Source organism: Apis mellifera, linkage group LG11 (assembly GCF_003254395.2).
Source record: "Apis mellifera strain DH4 linkage group LG11, Amel_HAv3.1, whole genome shotgun sequence".
Taxonomy (NCBI): Eukaryota; Metazoa; Arthropoda; class Insecta; order Hymenoptera; family Apidae; genus Apis; species Apis mellifera.
The window spans coordinates 2,272,184-2,290,963 of NC_037648.1; the positions used below are offsets into that span (position 1 = coordinate 2,272,184).

The 18,780-nt window shown below is 24.4% G+C and overlaps 3 protein-coding genes across 4 annotated transcripts; all 3 read left to right on the forward strand.

Annotated features, from left to right (window-relative positions):
• Window positions 1-2,483: 2,483 nt before the first annotated feature.
• Window positions 2,484-5,722, forward strand: Mrjp1 (major royal jelly protein 1). The gene is given in 7 exon segments (NM_001011579.1): window positions 2,484-2,524; window positions 2,611-2,834; window positions 2,948-3,111; window positions 3,194-3,415; window positions 4,063-4,346; window positions 4,658-4,790; window positions 5,361-5,722. Coding segments are annotated over 6 exon segments (1,299 nt in total). The 5' UTR covers window positions 2,484-2,524; window positions 2,611-2,614; the 3' UTR covers window positions 5,637-5,722.
• A 2,620-nt stretch (window positions 5,723-8,342) lies between these two features.
• Mrjp4 (major royal jelly protein 4) lies at window positions 8,343-11,909 on the forward strand. 2 transcript variants are annotated; one of them, XM_026443532.1, is made up of 7 exons: window positions 8,343-8,415; window positions 8,486-8,726; window positions 8,829-8,992; window positions 9,073-9,276; window positions 9,963-10,246; window positions 10,635-10,764; window positions 11,349-11,909. In XM_026443532.1, exons 2-7 carry the CDS (start codon window positions 8,492-8,494, stop codon window positions 11,724-11,726), a joined length of 1,395 nt encoding a protein of 464 aa, XP_026299317.1. In that variant the 5' UTR covers window positions 8,343-8,415; window positions 8,486-8,491; the 3' UTR covers window positions 11,727-11,909.
• A 2,582-nt stretch (window positions 11,910-14,491) lies between these two features.
• Window positions 14,492-17,532, forward strand: Mrjp6 (major royal jelly protein 6). Its single transcript, NM_001011622.1, is given in 6 exon segments — window positions 14,492-14,825; window positions 14,925-15,088; window positions 15,209-15,421; window positions 16,040-16,323; window positions 16,695-16,827; window positions 17,130-17,532. Coding segments are annotated over 6 exon segments (1,314 nt in total). The 5' UTR covers window positions 14,492-14,593; the 3' UTR covers window positions 17,418-17,532.
• The last annotated feature ends 1,248 nt before the right edge of the window (window positions 17,533-18,780 follow it).

An 18,780-nucleotide genomic window follows, 5' to 3' on the forward strand; every position in this document is an offset into this window, starting at 1 on the left:
TATAATATAAAAGTTAAATAAAACAGTTTGAAGAAAAGAATTTGTAATAAGATATAGAACGTGGAAAAAATTTTATTATTTAAAATAAAAGATACTTCATCATGTTTTAAACAACATTATTTGTAATTATTTATATGAAGACGCACTTTATTCATTTTACATCTAATCTGAATTCCCTTTGTTTCCCTGAATTTCCCTTGACAATTATCCTAGTATTAATGTATTTTGATCATTGTTGTCTGAATAAAATGGAAAAGAAATATTAAAAAAGAAATATTATTAGAAAATTTCGAGTTTTCTTTTATATTATATATTTTAATCACAATTTATTATTACTTGATTGAAATTATTAATCATCAATGAATATTCCTTCTACTATTAAAGGAAGTCAAAGTTAAGCGTCACGTGTTACATAATGTGTCTCTGCTTGTAATATACTAATGATAGTGAGAATAATGTGATATCATATATTCTTCAATTTGTCGCAAAGAAATTGAGCTAACTTTAATAATAGAGAAAATAGGAAAAAAAAAAAAAGAAATAGAAAACACAACATATAGATAAAAAAAATAGTATTTTCAAAATTATAAACGGTTTTGATTGGATTAACATTAAAAATTGTATTATAGCTCAATATCAAAGAGATGTTTTAATAAAAATAAAAAATTACTTATAATTTATAAATGATTATTTTTTTTAATCCATAATTGTTGCTCTTTTTATTTGTTATCGAATATTCTAGATTTGAATAATCTAGATCAAGCATTAATATAGAATGCGTTAATATATGGAACATCTTTAAAAAATCGATTCTTTAGATTAAAATAAGTATAAAAATTAGTTATTTATTAAGTCACAAGGAATTTCCATGAATTTTCCAATTAAATGAAAAAATATAAATAAAATGATACAATCTGTCTTTATTACATGATCGTTCCACTTTATTTCTGTAATCCAATTAAATTATTCATAATGTAATAAATAAGCTTCGATTGATATTTTTATACATTGCGATTTTTATTTTTTTTTTATTTTTAAATCGATTATCCAAAAATATTATTTATATGTCTGTGCGAGAGATGTATACAATAGACTTTCTTTTATTTTTATTTTTATTTTTATATTCGCTGTTATTAAATTATTGTTCAAATATTCTTTTTTTTTTCTTTTTTATTGATCTGAAATTCCTATATGTTGCGTAAAACCATTTATAATTATAATTTTTTACACATTTTTTCGTAATAATCGATATTGAATTGATCAAAATCATGATTGAATAATTATAAAATTTGTTTTGACGTTATTACTTCGATTATGAAATCAAAAATTCATTTAAATATAAATTTTTCAATTTTTAAAAATTTAAATGCTAAAGGCATTTAAAAATTTATATATTGAGATTAAATTAACAAGTTTAAATAAAAATATTTTCGTTATATTAGTTTTACGCAATATGATAAAAATATAGAAAAAGATTAGAAGTGTATATTAATCATTTTTCTAAGATAGCAAGCTTGAGGTAACAAGCATACTGATATTAGAATAATCATTAGTAATACAATCATTTATTTATCTATTTTTAAATTTTTTTAATTATTTATTACTTTTTCTTTTTTACCTTTCAATTAAGCGAATTTAATTGAATTTTTTTTTCAAATATAAAAAGCCATACTTTGATCATTTCTCATGAAAATTAAATACACAATTACATGAGGAATAGTAGTAAATATATAAAATCATCGAATCAATTATATGAGCAAATATTTAATAGAAAGAAAAATAAATAAAATTAACATAATTATGAAATTGCAAGATGATCACTATAAATAAGATTTTCAAGTTATTAATGGTTTAAATGTCAAGGAACCAGTTTTACTAATTTTCATACTTAACTCTATGTGAATATGTGTTGATTTTAAGTTTTTTTTAACAAAAAATATCAAATGGTAATTTAAATCTCGATATCTTGAATTTCTGAATTTTAAATAATAGATATCGATACAATCAGTATTCTCATTGCATCAGATCGATCTGCAAAAAAAAAGAAATTGAATTTTTTAAATTTTTGTATCTGCATCTTTTTTTTTAAATTGCAATAATTTCTAAATAAATTAAATAAACATAATATTTTTCAATATAATTATTCTAATTTTTAAAAAATCACACTACATATTTTATTTAGAATTAATCATTATCTCGATTAACATTTCTCCAGAATTATATGATGAAGCGAGACATAAAGAAAAATTGTGCGACATAATAGATAAACGAAAATTTTTTTAAAATTTCTACTTAAACAATATCTTTTTAGGGAATATAAATTATAACCTGTCACATTCTAATTCATTACAACATATCTACAAAATAAACAAGATAATTTCAAAAAAATTTAAAAATACAATTTACTTTATCTCTATAAAGTATACGTCATTACCACCTATATATTTGACCGATCGTTGGTCAAAATTCAACAGCTCCTGCAGTTCACGTACAATATTCCATTGCTTCGTTACTCGCAGCTTAGGTAAGTGTTTCCAATACCTCAATTGTAATATTTCCTATAAGAAATATTTTATTTATTATTTTCTGACAAGACGAAATATTTTGTAGAAAAATGACAAGATTGTTCATGCTGGTATGCCTTGGCATAGTTTGTCAAGGTACGACAGGCAACATTCTTCGAGGAGAGTCTTTAAACAAATCATTACCCATCCTTCACGAATGGAAATTCTTTGATTATGATTTCGGTAGCGATGAAAGAAGACAAGATGCAATTCTATCTGGCGAATACGACTACAAGAATAATTATCCATCCGACATTGACCAATGGCATGGTAAATTATATCATAAAATATTTTAATATTGCATTTTACTTGTCCAAAATTCTTCATATCCAATAACTACAATTTAAAAATAAATATTAAACATTTTTCATTTCTTCTTCAAGATAAGATTTTTGTCACCATGCTGAGATACAATGGCGTACCTTCCTCTTTGAACGTGATATCTAAAAAGGTCGGTGATGGTGGTCCTCTTCTACAACCTTATCCCGATTGGTCGTTTGCTAAATATGACGATTGCTCTGGAATCGTGAGCGCCTCAAAACTTGCGGTAATTGAACATTGTGATTATACATCTTCGCAATTCATTTTCCTAAGAAAAAGAAGATTCATTTGTTATTTGTGACATATAGATCGACAAATGCGACAGATTGTGGGTTCTGGACTCAGGTCTTGTCAATAATACTCAACCCATGTGTTCTCCAAAACTGCTCACCTTTGATCTGACTACCTCGCAATTGCTCAAGCAAGTTGAAATACCACATGATGTTGCCGTAAATGCCACTACAGGAAAGGGAAGATTATCATCTCTAGCTGTTCAATCTTTAGATTGCAATACAAATAGCGATACTATGGTGAGTTTATAAATTATAAAAATAAGCAACTTCCTTTTCTTGGAAATTTTTCATTTCACTTTTGTGTTTTTTATTAAGCAATAAATAATTCATATGGAAATATATAGCTTTAAATTAGAAAAGTAATATTGCAGAATGATAAAACTTTTAAAATAGTATTTTTTTAAATAATTCTACCTGAAATTTAGACAAAGAATTAGAATGTTTCTTATATACTACTTTGCTTTTATATATATAAAAAAAATGATTTTGTAGTTTTCTTTGATGCTTTCTTTGGCAAAAAGATGTAATTTCTCTCTATATATATATGTGATATTAAATTTTTTCAATAATTTTTAAATTGAAAAATATTAGCAAGAATGAATGTATTTTCGATGTTTTTTTATTTAAATATATTCATAATTATATATTTATACATTTCGTTCAAAAAAATTAATTTTAAAGAGCAATATTAATGAATATTCCAAAAATATTTTCAAAATCGAAAAATTTTCTGAGAGAAACAGACTGCAGAATTCTTCTCAACGCATTGGAATTTATAAAAAAAACATCTATGAAAGTTACAAAATCAAAAAAAAAAATTGAAATTTATCGCACAATGTTATTAATTACAATATAATCATACCATGATAATGATGATACAATAGGTGTATATAGCAGACGAGAAAGGAGAAGGTTTAATCGTGTATCATAATTCTGATGATTCTTTCCATCGATTGACTTCCAACACTTTCGATTACGATCCTAAATTTACCAAAATGACCATTGATGGAGAAAGTTACACAGCCCAAGATGGAATTTCTGGAATGGCTCTTAGTCCCATGACTAACAATCTCTATTACAGTCCTGTAGCTTCCACCAGTTTGTATTATGTTAACACGGAACAATTCAGAACATCCGATTATCAACAGAATGACATACATTACGAAGGGTAAATATAAAATTAAATTTACTTTTAAATAGTGATACTATATTCAGTGGAGAATTGATTCTAAAATATAACGTTTCTCAATTTATGTGAATCATGACTAATATAATTTTAAGTATTTCTAATTAAAAATATTGAAATATTAAAACACTGTTAAATGAAACAAGGCTGAAAATATAGAATTGTCTCTGCTAATGCAAATTTAAATTACTTACAATTTAATAGATAAAACGAAGTTATTATACAACAATATTTCCTATAGTTTTTATTTATTGCATTTTTTTACTTAATTCCACATTTTTTACTGATTTCAGAGTCCAAAATATTTTGGATACCCAATCGTCCGCTAAAGTAGTATCAAAGAGTGGCGTCCTCTTCTTCGGATTGGTGGGCGATTCAGCTCTTGGCTGCTGGAACGAACATCGAACACTTGAAAGACATAATATCGTTAGTAACTGCAAATATTTTTTATTTTTTATCATATTTTCCTGTCACATTTCTTCCTACCACATGTTATTATTACTAAACATGACTTTTTACATGAGAACAAAACATTCACTACTAGATTTGACAGAGGAAAATGTCACGTGATACGATGCAACGCTGGTCATGTGACATACCTCTGTGTAATGTAGTGGGGATAATGTGTAGTGTTATTTTTCAGTTCGTGCAAGAATCGAGTACGATATTAGTAAAGGAAGAAATGTCTTTAGATTTATATTAGTACATCTTTTCTCTCTATATATACATTAATAATATTTTTGTTTTCATTTTATTTTTTAAAATTATGTTTATATTAATTATCTTTTAATCGTCCAATCAAAATGTTACAGTTGATTAGAATTTGCACTTCGATTAAATTAATTAGAAATATTTCGATTTGATCGAAATTCGATAATCGGATTAAAAATTATTTAATATGAACGCGGTTTTAGAGTTTCTGTAAATACATTGACAATATATATTTCTTAGAATATATTTCTTACAAATAACAAGAAAACTATTTTGAAATTACAGCGTACCGTCGCTCAAAGTGATGAGACTCTTCAAATGATCGCTAGCATGAAGATTAAGGAAGCTCTTCCACACGTGCCTATATTCGATAGGTATATAAACCGTGAATACATATTGGTTTTAAGTAACAAAATGCAAAAAATGGTGAATAATGACTTCAACTTCGACGATGTTAACTTCAGAATTATGAACGCGAATGTAAACGAATTGATATTGAACACTCGTTGCGAAAATCCCGATAATGATCGAACACCTTTCAAAATTTCAATCCATTTGTAAAATCTGAGTTTTTTGTTATATATTAAATATTTCTCGAAATTTCTTTCCATTATGAATGTATAAAATAAATATTGTTTTCGCATAATATTTTTCAATTTTATTACTATACCTACCTTTTAAAAATTATAACAATATAAAATTAACACTTGTTAATTTAACACTTTATATTATATTATATTCGATATGAATGAATATAATATTGCGAGTTAAATTCAAACAATTTAAAAATATAGTAATAGTGTAATTGATGAGACATCAAATCTGAAAAAAAAATTGAAATTCACATTATATTTCTAATAACCAGTCTAATAACATTTTTTCCAAATTTTATATAATAATTATTTAAAATATTTCATCAATATTTCAATATTCTTGGCTGTTTCTTTCTTTCTCTTCATTTACAGAACATAAACATAAAGAGAAAGAGAAAAAGATTTCTTATGAATAAAAAAAGAAAAAAAAAGTAGAAAAAAAAATTTTTCTTCTATATCATCTATTTTGATTAACACTTTGTCTATCACTCATGATTGAGATTATCATTTGTCAATGAACAGAATTGTCAAATGTATGAATATCCTATGCAAGTATCCTTCCATTATTAAGAACTAAATCATATCACTTGACTCGCTTCTATTAAAAATGAAAATAATGTGACTTTGTGAAAAATTAATATTTTCAAAATTATAAACAATAAAAAGCAAATTTTGATACAATTTTTAAAATTTATTTCATACCTCCTTAAATAAAAAATTATTTACTGTTTATTAATGATTATTAATATTATATTCTTTTTATTTATTATTAAATATTATTTAGATAAAGCGTGCTTAGAATGCTTCAATATTCAATATTCAATGAAACATTTAAAGATTAAAAAAAAAGTCAATGTGATAGTTAATATTTATTTATGAAGTTATAAAGAGTTTGAGTTTGCATTAAATAAAAATATACATATGTATATTTCACTTTCTTTCTATAATCAAACATCAAATTGTTTATTACTTAATAAATAAACTTTAATATTTTTATAAACATCGACTTTTATTTCTTTTGAAACTCTAAATCAACTCTCTATATTAATACTGTTTATATGTTGTGCAACAAATGTACAAACAATAAGTTGATTATTAATTCTGAGGATTCCTTCCAATATTTTTAATTATAATTTTAAACATGACATATTTATGGATTATGAAGAAAATTTTTCAAAAAAATATGGAATTTTGGATTATATCAAAGCAATGGAACTTGAAGAATTACAATATCAAAAGAACAATTTATAATATCATAATGATAATATTTTATTTTTAATTCAGAGATCAGAACATTTTTCGACTCAAAGAAATATTAAAGCAATGTTAAAATTAATATTGTTTTTTTTTTAGATTTTTTGTTTGGATTTATAAATTATATATTCACTATATAATTGGAACAAGTATCAATTATTGACAAAAGAGAATATATATTATTAATTAACAAATATTTTCTATTTTTTTTTTAATAATTCTACAATTTTTGTATGTTGTATGAAACTTAGATATTTATATTAGATATTTTTTCAAAATGATCGATATTAAATTAATGAAAATTATGAATAATAAAACTTCTTTTAATTTCAATAATTCGATTATCAAAAATTAAACTAAAATTTTCAATGTTAAAAATTTAAACTCCTTCTTAATTTAAACAACACAAAAATTCATCAAATTTTAATTAACATGTTTCTTACATCGCCATTTAAAAAAAAATTTTTTTTGATTATATTAATTTTACACGATATGATAAAAGTGTAGAAAAAGATAAGAAATGTTAATCAATTTTGTCAAATACAAATAAGTTTCGTGAAAATTAACGTCGTAATTATAGTTACAAGTAGATAATAGATAACTAGCGTCACGTGATTATTAATTAGTAATATATTTAATCTCCATTATATTTAACATAATTATTTATCTATTTTTGAATTTCTTTAATTATTTCTTTTTTACTTTACAAATAATTTAAAGATATTATATTTTTCTACAAATATAAAAAAATATAATATTTTGAACGTCGCATAAAAATTAAACACGTGCATTCATATTGCATGTAATAGCAAACATGTCAAGTCATCGAGATTTGAAGGGAACAATATTTGATGGAAAGAAAGATAAATAAAATTAAAATACTTGCGAAATTACGAAATATGATTAGATTCTTCAAGGTATTAGTGGTTTAAATGTCAAGAAGATTTTCTTTCTTTTTGAATGTACATATAAAATACATCACTATATAACAAATTCTTTATAATATTCCTTTGTATAGGCCATATTTATATCAACCTTGTCTGAAAATTAATTTCAAAATGAATTAAATAACCTACATTTTATATTCTTCTTTAATTAGACTATTTTTAAACTAAAATTATTTTTCACATTTTCTCTTAGAACCAATTAATATTCCCATTAATAATTCCTTCAAACTATACATAAAGATACAAAGATAAATATCTGGCTGACAGAACGGAAAAAACAAAATTTTGTAAAATTTTTAAACTATTTTTCTAAAGAATATATAAATTATATCACCTGTCACATTGTAATCCTTTAAAATATATATATATATATATATATCTACAACGAGATAATGGGAATATCGAAAACTCAAAAAAAAAAATTTTTCTTTATCTCCATGAAACACGCATCATTATCGTATATATATATTGACCGAGCATTCACTCAAAATTCCTGCAGTTTGCGTACATACTTTGTCACTTGTAAAATATTTGTAATATCCTAGGTAAGTGTTGCCTCATTGTAATATTTCATTGCAATTTTTCATTTCATCTGACAAGAAGAAATATTTTCTAGAAAAAAATGACAAAATGGTTGCTGTTGATGGTATGCCTTGGCATAGCTTGTCAAAATATTAGAGGTGCCGTTGTTCGAGAAAATTCCTCGAGAAAAAACTTGACAAATACCTTGAACGTGATTCACGAATGGAAGTATCTCGATTATGATTTCGGTAACGACGAAAAGAGGCAAGCTGCGATTCAATCTGGCGAATATGATCGTACAAAAAATTATCCTCTTGACGTCGATCAATGGCACAGTAAAATATTTTAAATTAATACTATATCGAATAATTTAATATTCCAATTTTATATTTTCTAATATATTAAGAGTATTTCATGTTTTGCATTTTTCGTTCAAGACAAGACTTTTCTCGCTGTAATAAGAAACAATGGTGTGCCTTCCTCTTTGAACGTGGTATCTGATAAAACTGGCAACGGTGGACCGCTTCTACAACCGTATCCTGATTGGTCATTTGTCAAGTACGAAGATTGCTCTGGAATCGTGAGCGCTCACAAAATTGCTGTACGATTATTTTTTTCAGAATTAATTTTTCTTTCGAGAGAAAAGAAAACTCGTATTGTATTGTATCATATGATAATTAGATCGACGAATATGAGAGATTGTGGGTTCTGGACTCGGGTCTCGTCAATAATACGCAACCCATGTGTTCTCCAAAACTGCTCGCTTTTGATCTCAATACCTCGCAATTGCTCAAGCAAGTCGAGATACCGCACGATGTTGCCACCACAGGAAAGGGCGAATTAGTATCTTTAACTGTTCAAGCTATGGATTCTACAAATACTATGGTGAGTTTAATAAAAGTAATTAAAAGTTTTCATTTTTTTGAAAATTTTTTAAATTATTTTTTTTTATATTTCATATAATGAGAATTCTCTAAACTGTAAATAACTGTAAATAAAATTTATAATTTTAAAAATAGTAAAATAATTCTTGAATTCTAGATCAAAGAATTAAAATTTATCATATTATATGTTATTTATAAAAAAAAAAAATTTTGTAATTTTCTTTTATGTTTTTCATTAGCAAAAAATCTATCACGTTATATTAGATTTTCTTGTAATTTATTAATTTTTGAAATAAATTGAAAAATATTAACAAAAATGGATATATTTTTTTAATTTGAATCATCACATGTTTTAAATATTTATAATTTATATTTATAATTATAATTTAATAAATACTTAAACCATTTTATTCGAGAGAGATCGTTTTCTATCAAGAACAACTGAATAATTATTATTCTAATAAGTATAAAATACTTCTAGAATTGAAAAATTACCATTTTTCTTTAGAAACTATATTCTGAAAAAATAGTGTATAGATTCACATTCAGCATATTAAGATTTATAAAAAACGCTTACTGAAAATTATAAAATTAAAAAAAAGTTAAAATCATTAACACATTATTATAATTCATTATAATAGATTATTATAATATTATAATTATTATAATATGATAATGATACCACAGGTGTACATGGTAGACAACAAAAATACTTTGATCGTTTACCAAAATGCCGATGATTCTTTTCATCGATTGTCTTCCCACACTTTGAATCACAACTCTGACAAAATGTCAGATCAACAAGAAAATCTCACCTTGAAAGAAGTAGACAACAAAGTTTATGGAATGGCACTTAGTCCCGTGACGCATAATCTTTATTACAATTCTCCGTCTTCTGAGAATTTGTATTATGTTAACACAGAATCGTTAATGAAATCGGAAAATCAAGGAAATGACGTGCAATATGAAAGGTAAATACAAAAATAAATTTTATAAATGTTCTGAAATAAAATCGTTGTTATACAATGTATTTATATTTGTTTGAAGGATTGATTTTAAAATAATGTTTCTTGATTTATGAATCATGATATATAATGTTGAATATTTTTTAAATAGCATTTCTTCCTCAAAATATTCAATTTTGTTTTTTATAAAATATTTCCAATGTTGAGGAATATTTTTATGAGATAGAAATAGTCTCTATCTCTGTCACAATGCTATTCATCTCTCTATTCAATGCAAATTTAAATTGCTTATTATTAATAAGAAATTTTTAAGTTTGAAATAATTCTAAAAATCAATACTTCAGATAAGTTCCAGAATATTTTTAGTTAATTTCACATTTTTTACCAATTTCAGAGTCCAAGACGTTTTCGACAGTCAATTAACCGTTAAAGCAGTATCGAAAAATGGCGTACTCCTTTTCGGACTCGCGAATAATACCCTTAGTTGCTGGAACGAGCATCAGTCACTTGACAGACAAAATATCGTTAGTAATTGCGAATATTTTTTAATCTTCTTTTTTTTCTTTCTTTTTTTCTATATTTTCTTGACACATTTCTTTTTACCAGATACTATATTGCCATATTAATAAACATGAATTTCGACATGAAAAATACGTATACGTCATATTATCCCTACTACTTCATTTGACAGAGACACGAGTCATGTGACTCGAGTCACGTGATGTATGCCTATACAACAGTGGTAGTGGGGATAATAAGACTTCATTTCTCTCTAGATTCATACAAAAACGAATCTTTTTCTTTGTACAAATTAATAATGCTTTCGTTTTTCATTTAATTTTCTTTTAATTGATCAATCGAAATGTATAACTTTTCATTTATTAGAATTGTGCAAAAACTTTTAAAGTTAAATTAATGAATGATGTTTCGATTCGATTCGTCAGTCAAATCAAATCGCTCAATACGAACGCGCTTTTAAACTTTTTGTGAAAAAATTATAGATACGTTATTAAATGATCGAATTTATTTAGTCATTTTATGTTTTTACAAATGTTTCTTAGAAAGAGATTTTATTTTAGATAAAAATGAAAGCATTTTGAAATTACAGGATGTCGTAGCTCGAAATGAGGACACGCTTCAAATGGTCGTTAGTATGAAGATTAAGCAAAACATTCCACAATCTGGCAGAGTTAATAATACGCAAAGAAATGAATATTTGTTGGCTTTAAGCGACAGAAACCAGAACGTGCTAAACAACGATCTTAATCTCGAACACGTGAACTTCCAAATTTTGGGCGCTAACGTAAACGACTTGATACGGAATAGTCGTTGCGCAAATTTTGACAATCAGGATAATAATCACTATAATCATAATCATAATCAAGCTCGTCATTCTTCAAAATCTGACAATCAGAATAACAATCAACATAACGATCAAGCTCATCATTCTTCAAAGTCTAACAATCGGCATAACAATAACGATTAACCTCATTATTCTTCAAAATTTGATAATCAGAATAACAATCAGAATAACGATTAATATAACAATCAATTTTATCATTCTTTAAAATCTGTTAATTAATCTTTTCTCGATGTAAGTCAAATATTTTAAAAAAATTTCATTACATTATAAAACGAATAAAATAAATATCGTTTTTTTGCATAATAACTTTCACTTTTATTGCCCTAATTTTATAAAAATTATAATAACATAGAAATTTTTAATCAGTTGATATTTAATATCACTGAATGAATGAATATTAATAGTAATAAAGATAACAATTACTTAAAGAGTTAAATAAAACAGTTTGAAGTAATTGAATAAAAAAGAAATCAAACGTGGAAAAATTATTTAAAATAAGTTATTTCAATAGTTTCAACGTTTTTGTAAAATATCTAAATCATTGATTTTATATTTAATATAAACTTGGCTCTTACAGTTATTCTAGTATTAATGTATTCTGATTATTAACCAAGTATAATGGAAAAATATTCGAATTTTCTTTTATGCAGATGTTTCTTGTATTGCTAAAAGCGACCAAGGTCAAGTATTTTGTCACGTGAAGTACTTTTGTAACATAATAGTGGCAGAGTGGATAATATAACATCACAGTTTTTTCTATACTAGGAAATTTTTCGCAGAAGAGAATAAGCCAGTTTTAATGATGGAAAGTGTAACACATTGAATATGGATTGGAAAATTAATATTTTACAAATTATAAGCAATTTTGTGTTTGGATTAAACGCATTAAACAAATTTTGCACAATTTTTTCTAAATATTTTACACCATTCCATTTCAAAAAAGTGTTTTAATAAAAATAAAATGTGATGTAATATGATTAATTTTTAATCCACTTTTTTACTTGATAAATCAGAACAAAGATAAAATATTAATTGCAGGCAGAATCAATATTTTCATGGAATCCAAACAAGTGCGAAAATTAATATGATGATCAAGATTTATTTATTAAATTATAAGGAATTTGAGTTTACATTAAATGAAGAAAAAAATAGACTGACATAGGCTTTGTCTCTATCACATCTTATCATTTTCTTCGTATAATCCAACATTAAATTATTTTATATTTTGGTAAGTTTCAATTAATATCAAATTTTATATGATTCTTTTAGCCTTTAAGTCAACCGTTTGAAAATATTTTAAAAATATATTAACTTTTTTTATATTTTTTTGTAACAGGTGTTAGCTGACAACATAGATTACATTAATCATTTACAATAATTTCAATTGGATTATAATCTGGAACATGATATATTCACAATTGACGAAAACAATTTCTCAAAAAAATATGAAATTTGAAATTATTTAAAAATAGTGAAGCTTACAGAATTATAAGATCAAATCAACAATCTACAATATCAGTAAATATGATGATAATTTATTTTTAATTCAAAAGCCAAAATATTTTGACTCAAATGAAGAAGTGTCTTGAATTATCATTGTTTTTTTTTTTTTTTGAATTTATAAATGATTGTTGGAACGAGAATTAATTATAGGAGAGAATATCGTTATTGACTAAAAATATTTTTAGACTTCTTTTTTTTTGTTCGTTAACAATTCGATCATTAAAAATTAAATTATTTTAAAACTTTACGTTTTAAAAAATTTAAATTCTTCTAAGAATATGTATAAAAATTTATTAATTAACATATTTCTATCACATATTTATAAAAAAATATTTTAGTTATTATTATTAAATTTATGCAATGAGATAAAAATATAGAAAAAGATTAGAAGTGTTAATTAATTTTGAGGAATATAAACTTTGTGAAAATTAATGTCATAAATATATTTACAAGTGATAGTGACACTATTAGCTAGTAATATATCCAATATAATCATTTATTTATTCACTTTTTAGTTTCATAAATTATTCGTTATTTTTTTTTTATTTGTTTTAAATAACAAAATTGTTATATTTTTCTATAAACATAAAAAAACATACACATTTTTTATCTTCATATGAAAATTAGATAAACGTGCTTGTATAATAACAAATATTTTATAAATTATCTAATCGACTATAACAACAAATGTTTGGAGAAAGATGAAAATGATGAAGAAACATAAATAAAATTATAATAAATTAGAATAATTAAAAAATCACCAATAAAAAGACTTTATAAATTATTAATGACTTAAAAGTCAAAATTTTCAATTTTATTAATTTTCATATTTGTTTAAGTATAAAAATATGTTCTTTCAAATTTTGAATTCAGATGTGAACACACATTGATAGAATATACTGGTTGCATCCAAATTAATATGCAAAGATAACCAATAAGTTTATTTTATTTCTATTTCATCTCTTGTGATCTATACATCAACTAAATATCTAGATTGAATTAATTTCTAAATAAATTAAATAAATACCATGATATATAAAATTTTTTGAAGTAATGAAAAATTATTTTTCATAAGCATTTGTCTTATAGAAGCAGTTATTATTTTGATTAATAGCTTTTAGAATTATGCAAAAAGCAAAGAATAACAATTGTGTGACACAATAGATACATGAAACTCTATATGAAGTTCCTACTTAAATTATTTCTTAAGGGACTATAAATTACAACCTATCGCATTCTAGTTCTTTAAAAAATATTTACAACAAAATAAACAAAAAATTTAAAAATATAATTTATTTTATCTTTGTGAAGTACACGTCAATACCTATATATTGACCGACTGTTGATCAAAATTCAACAGTTATATTCTGCCTTTTCTTAAAATTATTAAATATTTGCAGCATCCTCCATAAGTGTTTCCATATATCTTAATTGTATTTATTTGCAATCTTTCATTTGTCTAACACGACGAAATATTTTGTAGAAAAATGACAAACTGGTTACTGCTGATAGTGTGTCTTAGCATAACTTGTCAAGATGTCACAAGTGCGATTCATCAAAGAAAATCTTCAAAAAATTTGGAACATTCGATGAACGTGATTCACGAATGGAAATATATCGATTATGATTTTGATAGTGATGAAAAAAGACAAGCTGCGATTCAATCTGGCGAATACGATCATACGAAAAATTATCCCTTCGACGTCGATCAATGGCATAGTAAAATTTTTATTTAATATTATATTTTGCTTATCGTATCAATTTAATATTCAATTATTTTTGTCATTCACATTTTCAAACGTTTTGCACTTCTTTAAGATAAGACTTTTCTCGCTGTAATAAGATACGATGGTGTACCTTCCTCTTTGAACGTGATATCTGAGAAAATTGGCAACGGTGGATGCCTTCTACAACCGTATCCTGATTGGTCGTGGGCGAACTACAAAGATTGTTCTGGAATAGTGAGCGCTTACAAAATTGCGGTAATTGAAACTTTTTCTATGAATATCTTCGGAATTAAATTTTCTTTTAAAAGAAGAAAAATTCATTGGATTCTGGAATTTTAAATTTTAAAATTTTAAAAATTTATTGGATATGTTTAGATCGACAAATTTGACAGATTGTGGGTTCTGGACTCGGGTCTTGTTAATAATATTCAACTTATGTGTTCTCCAAAATTACTTGCCTTTGATCTCAATACCTCAAAGTTGCTTAAACAAATCGAGATACCGCACGATATTGCCGTAAATTCCAGCACAGGAATGGGAGGACTCGTATCGCTAGTTGTTCAAGCTATGGATCCTATGAATACTACGGTGAGTTTAATCTAACTTAACCTAAAAATAATCGTCTTCATTCTTTTGGAAATTTTTTATTTTTTCTTTATGTTTGCTTATTTCTTATATAATGGAAAATGTCTATGTAGCTTTAAATAAAAAGATAATAATATTGTAGTATGATAAAAATAAAATTTATATTATTCTGTTTATACATATATAAATGATTTCGTAGATTTTTTGACATTTTCCTTTAACAGAAAAATCTACTATTCTTACAAATCACTAATTTTTAAAAGATTTTAGTAAAAATATATGTATTTTCAACATTCTTTTAACCTGGATCATTATTTAAAAGTATTTAGACATTTATAATTTAATAACAATTTAATTATTAGTAGCATTTTGCCAGAAATCATTTCCAATCAATAATAATTGAATAACTGTAGTTTTAAAACTATAAAATATTTCTAAAATTGAAAAATTACAATTTTTTTTCAAAAACAATATTCTGAAGAAAATGATCTACGGATTCGCATTCGCAGCATATTAAAATTAATAAAATCTATTAAAAGTTACAAAATCAAAAAAAAGAAGAAAATAAGTTAAAGTCTATAGAAGAATATTATTACTTATAATACAATAATGATACAACAGGTGTATATAGCAGACGACAGAGGTGACGCTTTAATCGTCTATCAAAATTCTGATGATTCTTTCCATCGATTGACTTCCAAAACTTTTGATAACGATCTCAGATATTCTGAACTGGCCGTCGCGGGAGAAAGTTTCACAGTGCATGATGGAATTTTTGGAATGGCACTTAGTCCTGTGACGAACAATCTTTATTACAGCCCTCTCACTTCTCGCAGTTTGTATTATGTTAACACAGAACCATTCATGAAATCACAATATGAAGAAAATAATATAGAATATGAAGGGTAAATGTAAAAATAATTTTTAAAATTTCATGAAAGAGAAATAATTCGCATTGTTGAAAGATTGATTTCAAAGAAGAATATTTGTCAATTTTTAAATCATGATTTCAAGTATTTATTTCTTGTTGAATGTACAGCCTTACAGTGAAAAATATTACTAAATGAAACAAGACAAAGAATATAGAAGAATATAAAGAATTCCTTCTCTGTCATATAATGCAAATTTAAATTACTAATAACTTAATAAATTTAATAAGTTTCAACCAAGTTTAATAAGATATTTTTATACATCAAAATTAATATCTTTTATCAATGCTTCACATTTCTACATCTTGTATATTTTTAATTAATTCTACATTTTTTATTAATTTCAGAATCCAAGATATTTTCAACACTCAATCGTCCGCTAAAGTAATGTCGAAAAATGGCGTCCTTTTCTTCGGACTTGTGAATAATTCAGCTATTGGTTGTTGGAACGAGCATCAACCACTTCAGAGACAAAATATGGTTAGTAATTTTTTAATCTTTCTTGGCGTTTTCTTGGCACATTTTTTCCAGTTGCTATTATTTATTATTTTTTCATATGAAAAGAATACATATCATTGTCCCAATAATTTGACAAGTCACGTGATTCAATGCAACAAAATTTTTATAAAATTTCTAAGTTTTAAAATTTTTATAAACATACGCGAGGAGAGACACATTGACAACACTCAATCAAATAATCGAATTTATATTATTTACGTTTTAACAACAAATGTTTTCTAGAAAGAATTAAAAATAAAAATGAAATTATATTTAAATTGCAGGATATGGTCGCTCAGAATGAAAAGACACTTCAAATGATCATTAGCGTGAAAATTATACAAAATCTTGCATATTCCGGAAGGATGAATAGAATTCACAAGAATGAATATATGTTGGCTTTAAGTAACAGAATGCAGAAAATAGTAAACAATGATTTTAATTTCGACGAAATAAACTTTCGAATTTTGGGTGCGAATGTAAATAATTTAATAAAAAACACTCGTTGTGCAAAGTCTAACAATCAGAATAACAATCAAAATAAATATAAGAATCAAGCTCATTTAGATTAGATCTTTTTCAAGATCATATTAAAATTTATAGATCAACTTTTTTTCGTGGTAAATCAAGTATTTTTAAAAATTTATTTGCATTATAAATGAATAAAATAAATATCGTTTTCGCATGATATCTTTCACTTTTATTGTCCTACCTTTAAAAGTTATATAAAATAATATAGAATAATATAGAAATTATTATAATATAGAATATAGAAATTAATGTGTACTTGTGTTTATAATAGTTACAATATTTCTTATGTTATGTTTAATATGATTAAATAGTAGAAATAAAATAACTGATTAAAGAATTAAACAAAACGGTTTGAAAACAGTAATTGATAAAGGAATATAAAGCGTGAAAGAAGAATAAATTTTATATTATGTTTGTATAACATTTTTTTCCATAAAAAATATTTTGCATAACAAATTATTTAGTTAATTACTTCATTGTTTTCAATATTTCTTATAATATCATTTGTGAAAATTATCACTTTGAATAATTATAATATTAATGAATTACAAGAAGATAGACTTTATTAATTTCACATCTAAATCTGATTCTTTGACAATTGAATTATTTCTTCCTCGATTTCGCTTTATTGAAACAGAATAACATTTCTTAGTAAAATAGAAATAAATTTTTATTCAAATTTTTTGTTATGTTATGTATATTAATCTTTATTTATCAGCCACGAGTAAGTATTCCTATTAAAAATTGCTAAAGTTAAACATCGTGACACGTGACATTTCTCTGTTTATAATATAGCTATGGAGATGATAAGACATCATGTATTCTAGCATCAATATTTGTCACAGAGGAATTGAGTTAGTTTTAGTGAACAACATATTAAATATTGATAGAAAAATTAATATTTTTAAAATCATAAGCAATTTTGTATTAACAATTTGGATTAACATTAACAATTGTTGCACAATTTTTTTCTTCAATTTTCATATTTTACAATTTTCCATAGAAGAAGTACTTCAACAAAAAAAAATTATTTACAAGTTATGTATAATTAATTTTTTAACTCATTTATTGCAATGTTTTTTTTTTCTTGACGAATTTAAGTAAAGTATTATGTACAGACAGAATTAATATATTCATAGAACATCTTTAAAGAATCAATTCTGGGAATCAAAATATGTACAAACGTTAACATAATCGACGAAGAAAATTTTTTTAAAAAATATGAAATTATGTAAAAACAATGGAACTTGCAGAATTACAAGATCAAAAGAATAATACAATATTTATATATATCAGTAAATATAATAATAATTTATATTTAATTCAGAATATTTTACAATGAATTATGTATTTTTAGGATTTAAAAAATGATATATTTGTTGGAATGAAAATCAACTATTGAAG

What these genes read in the sequence shown, in the direction of transcription:
- Mrjp4 (XM_026443532.1), top strand. Translation starts at nt 8,492, where the DNA reads ATGACAAAATGGTTGCTGTTGATGGTATGCCTTGGCATAGCTTGTCAA. An exon ending in TGAGCGCTCACAAAATTGCT is followed by an intron (nt 8,993 to 9,072) that starts GTACGATTATTT and finishes TATGATAATTAG; the next exon opens with ATCGACGAATATGAGAGATT. An exon ending in AATGACGTGCAATATGAAAG is followed by an intron (nt 10,247 to 10,634) that starts GTAAATACAAAA and finishes TACCAATTTCAG; the next exon opens with AGTCCAAGACGTTTTCGACA.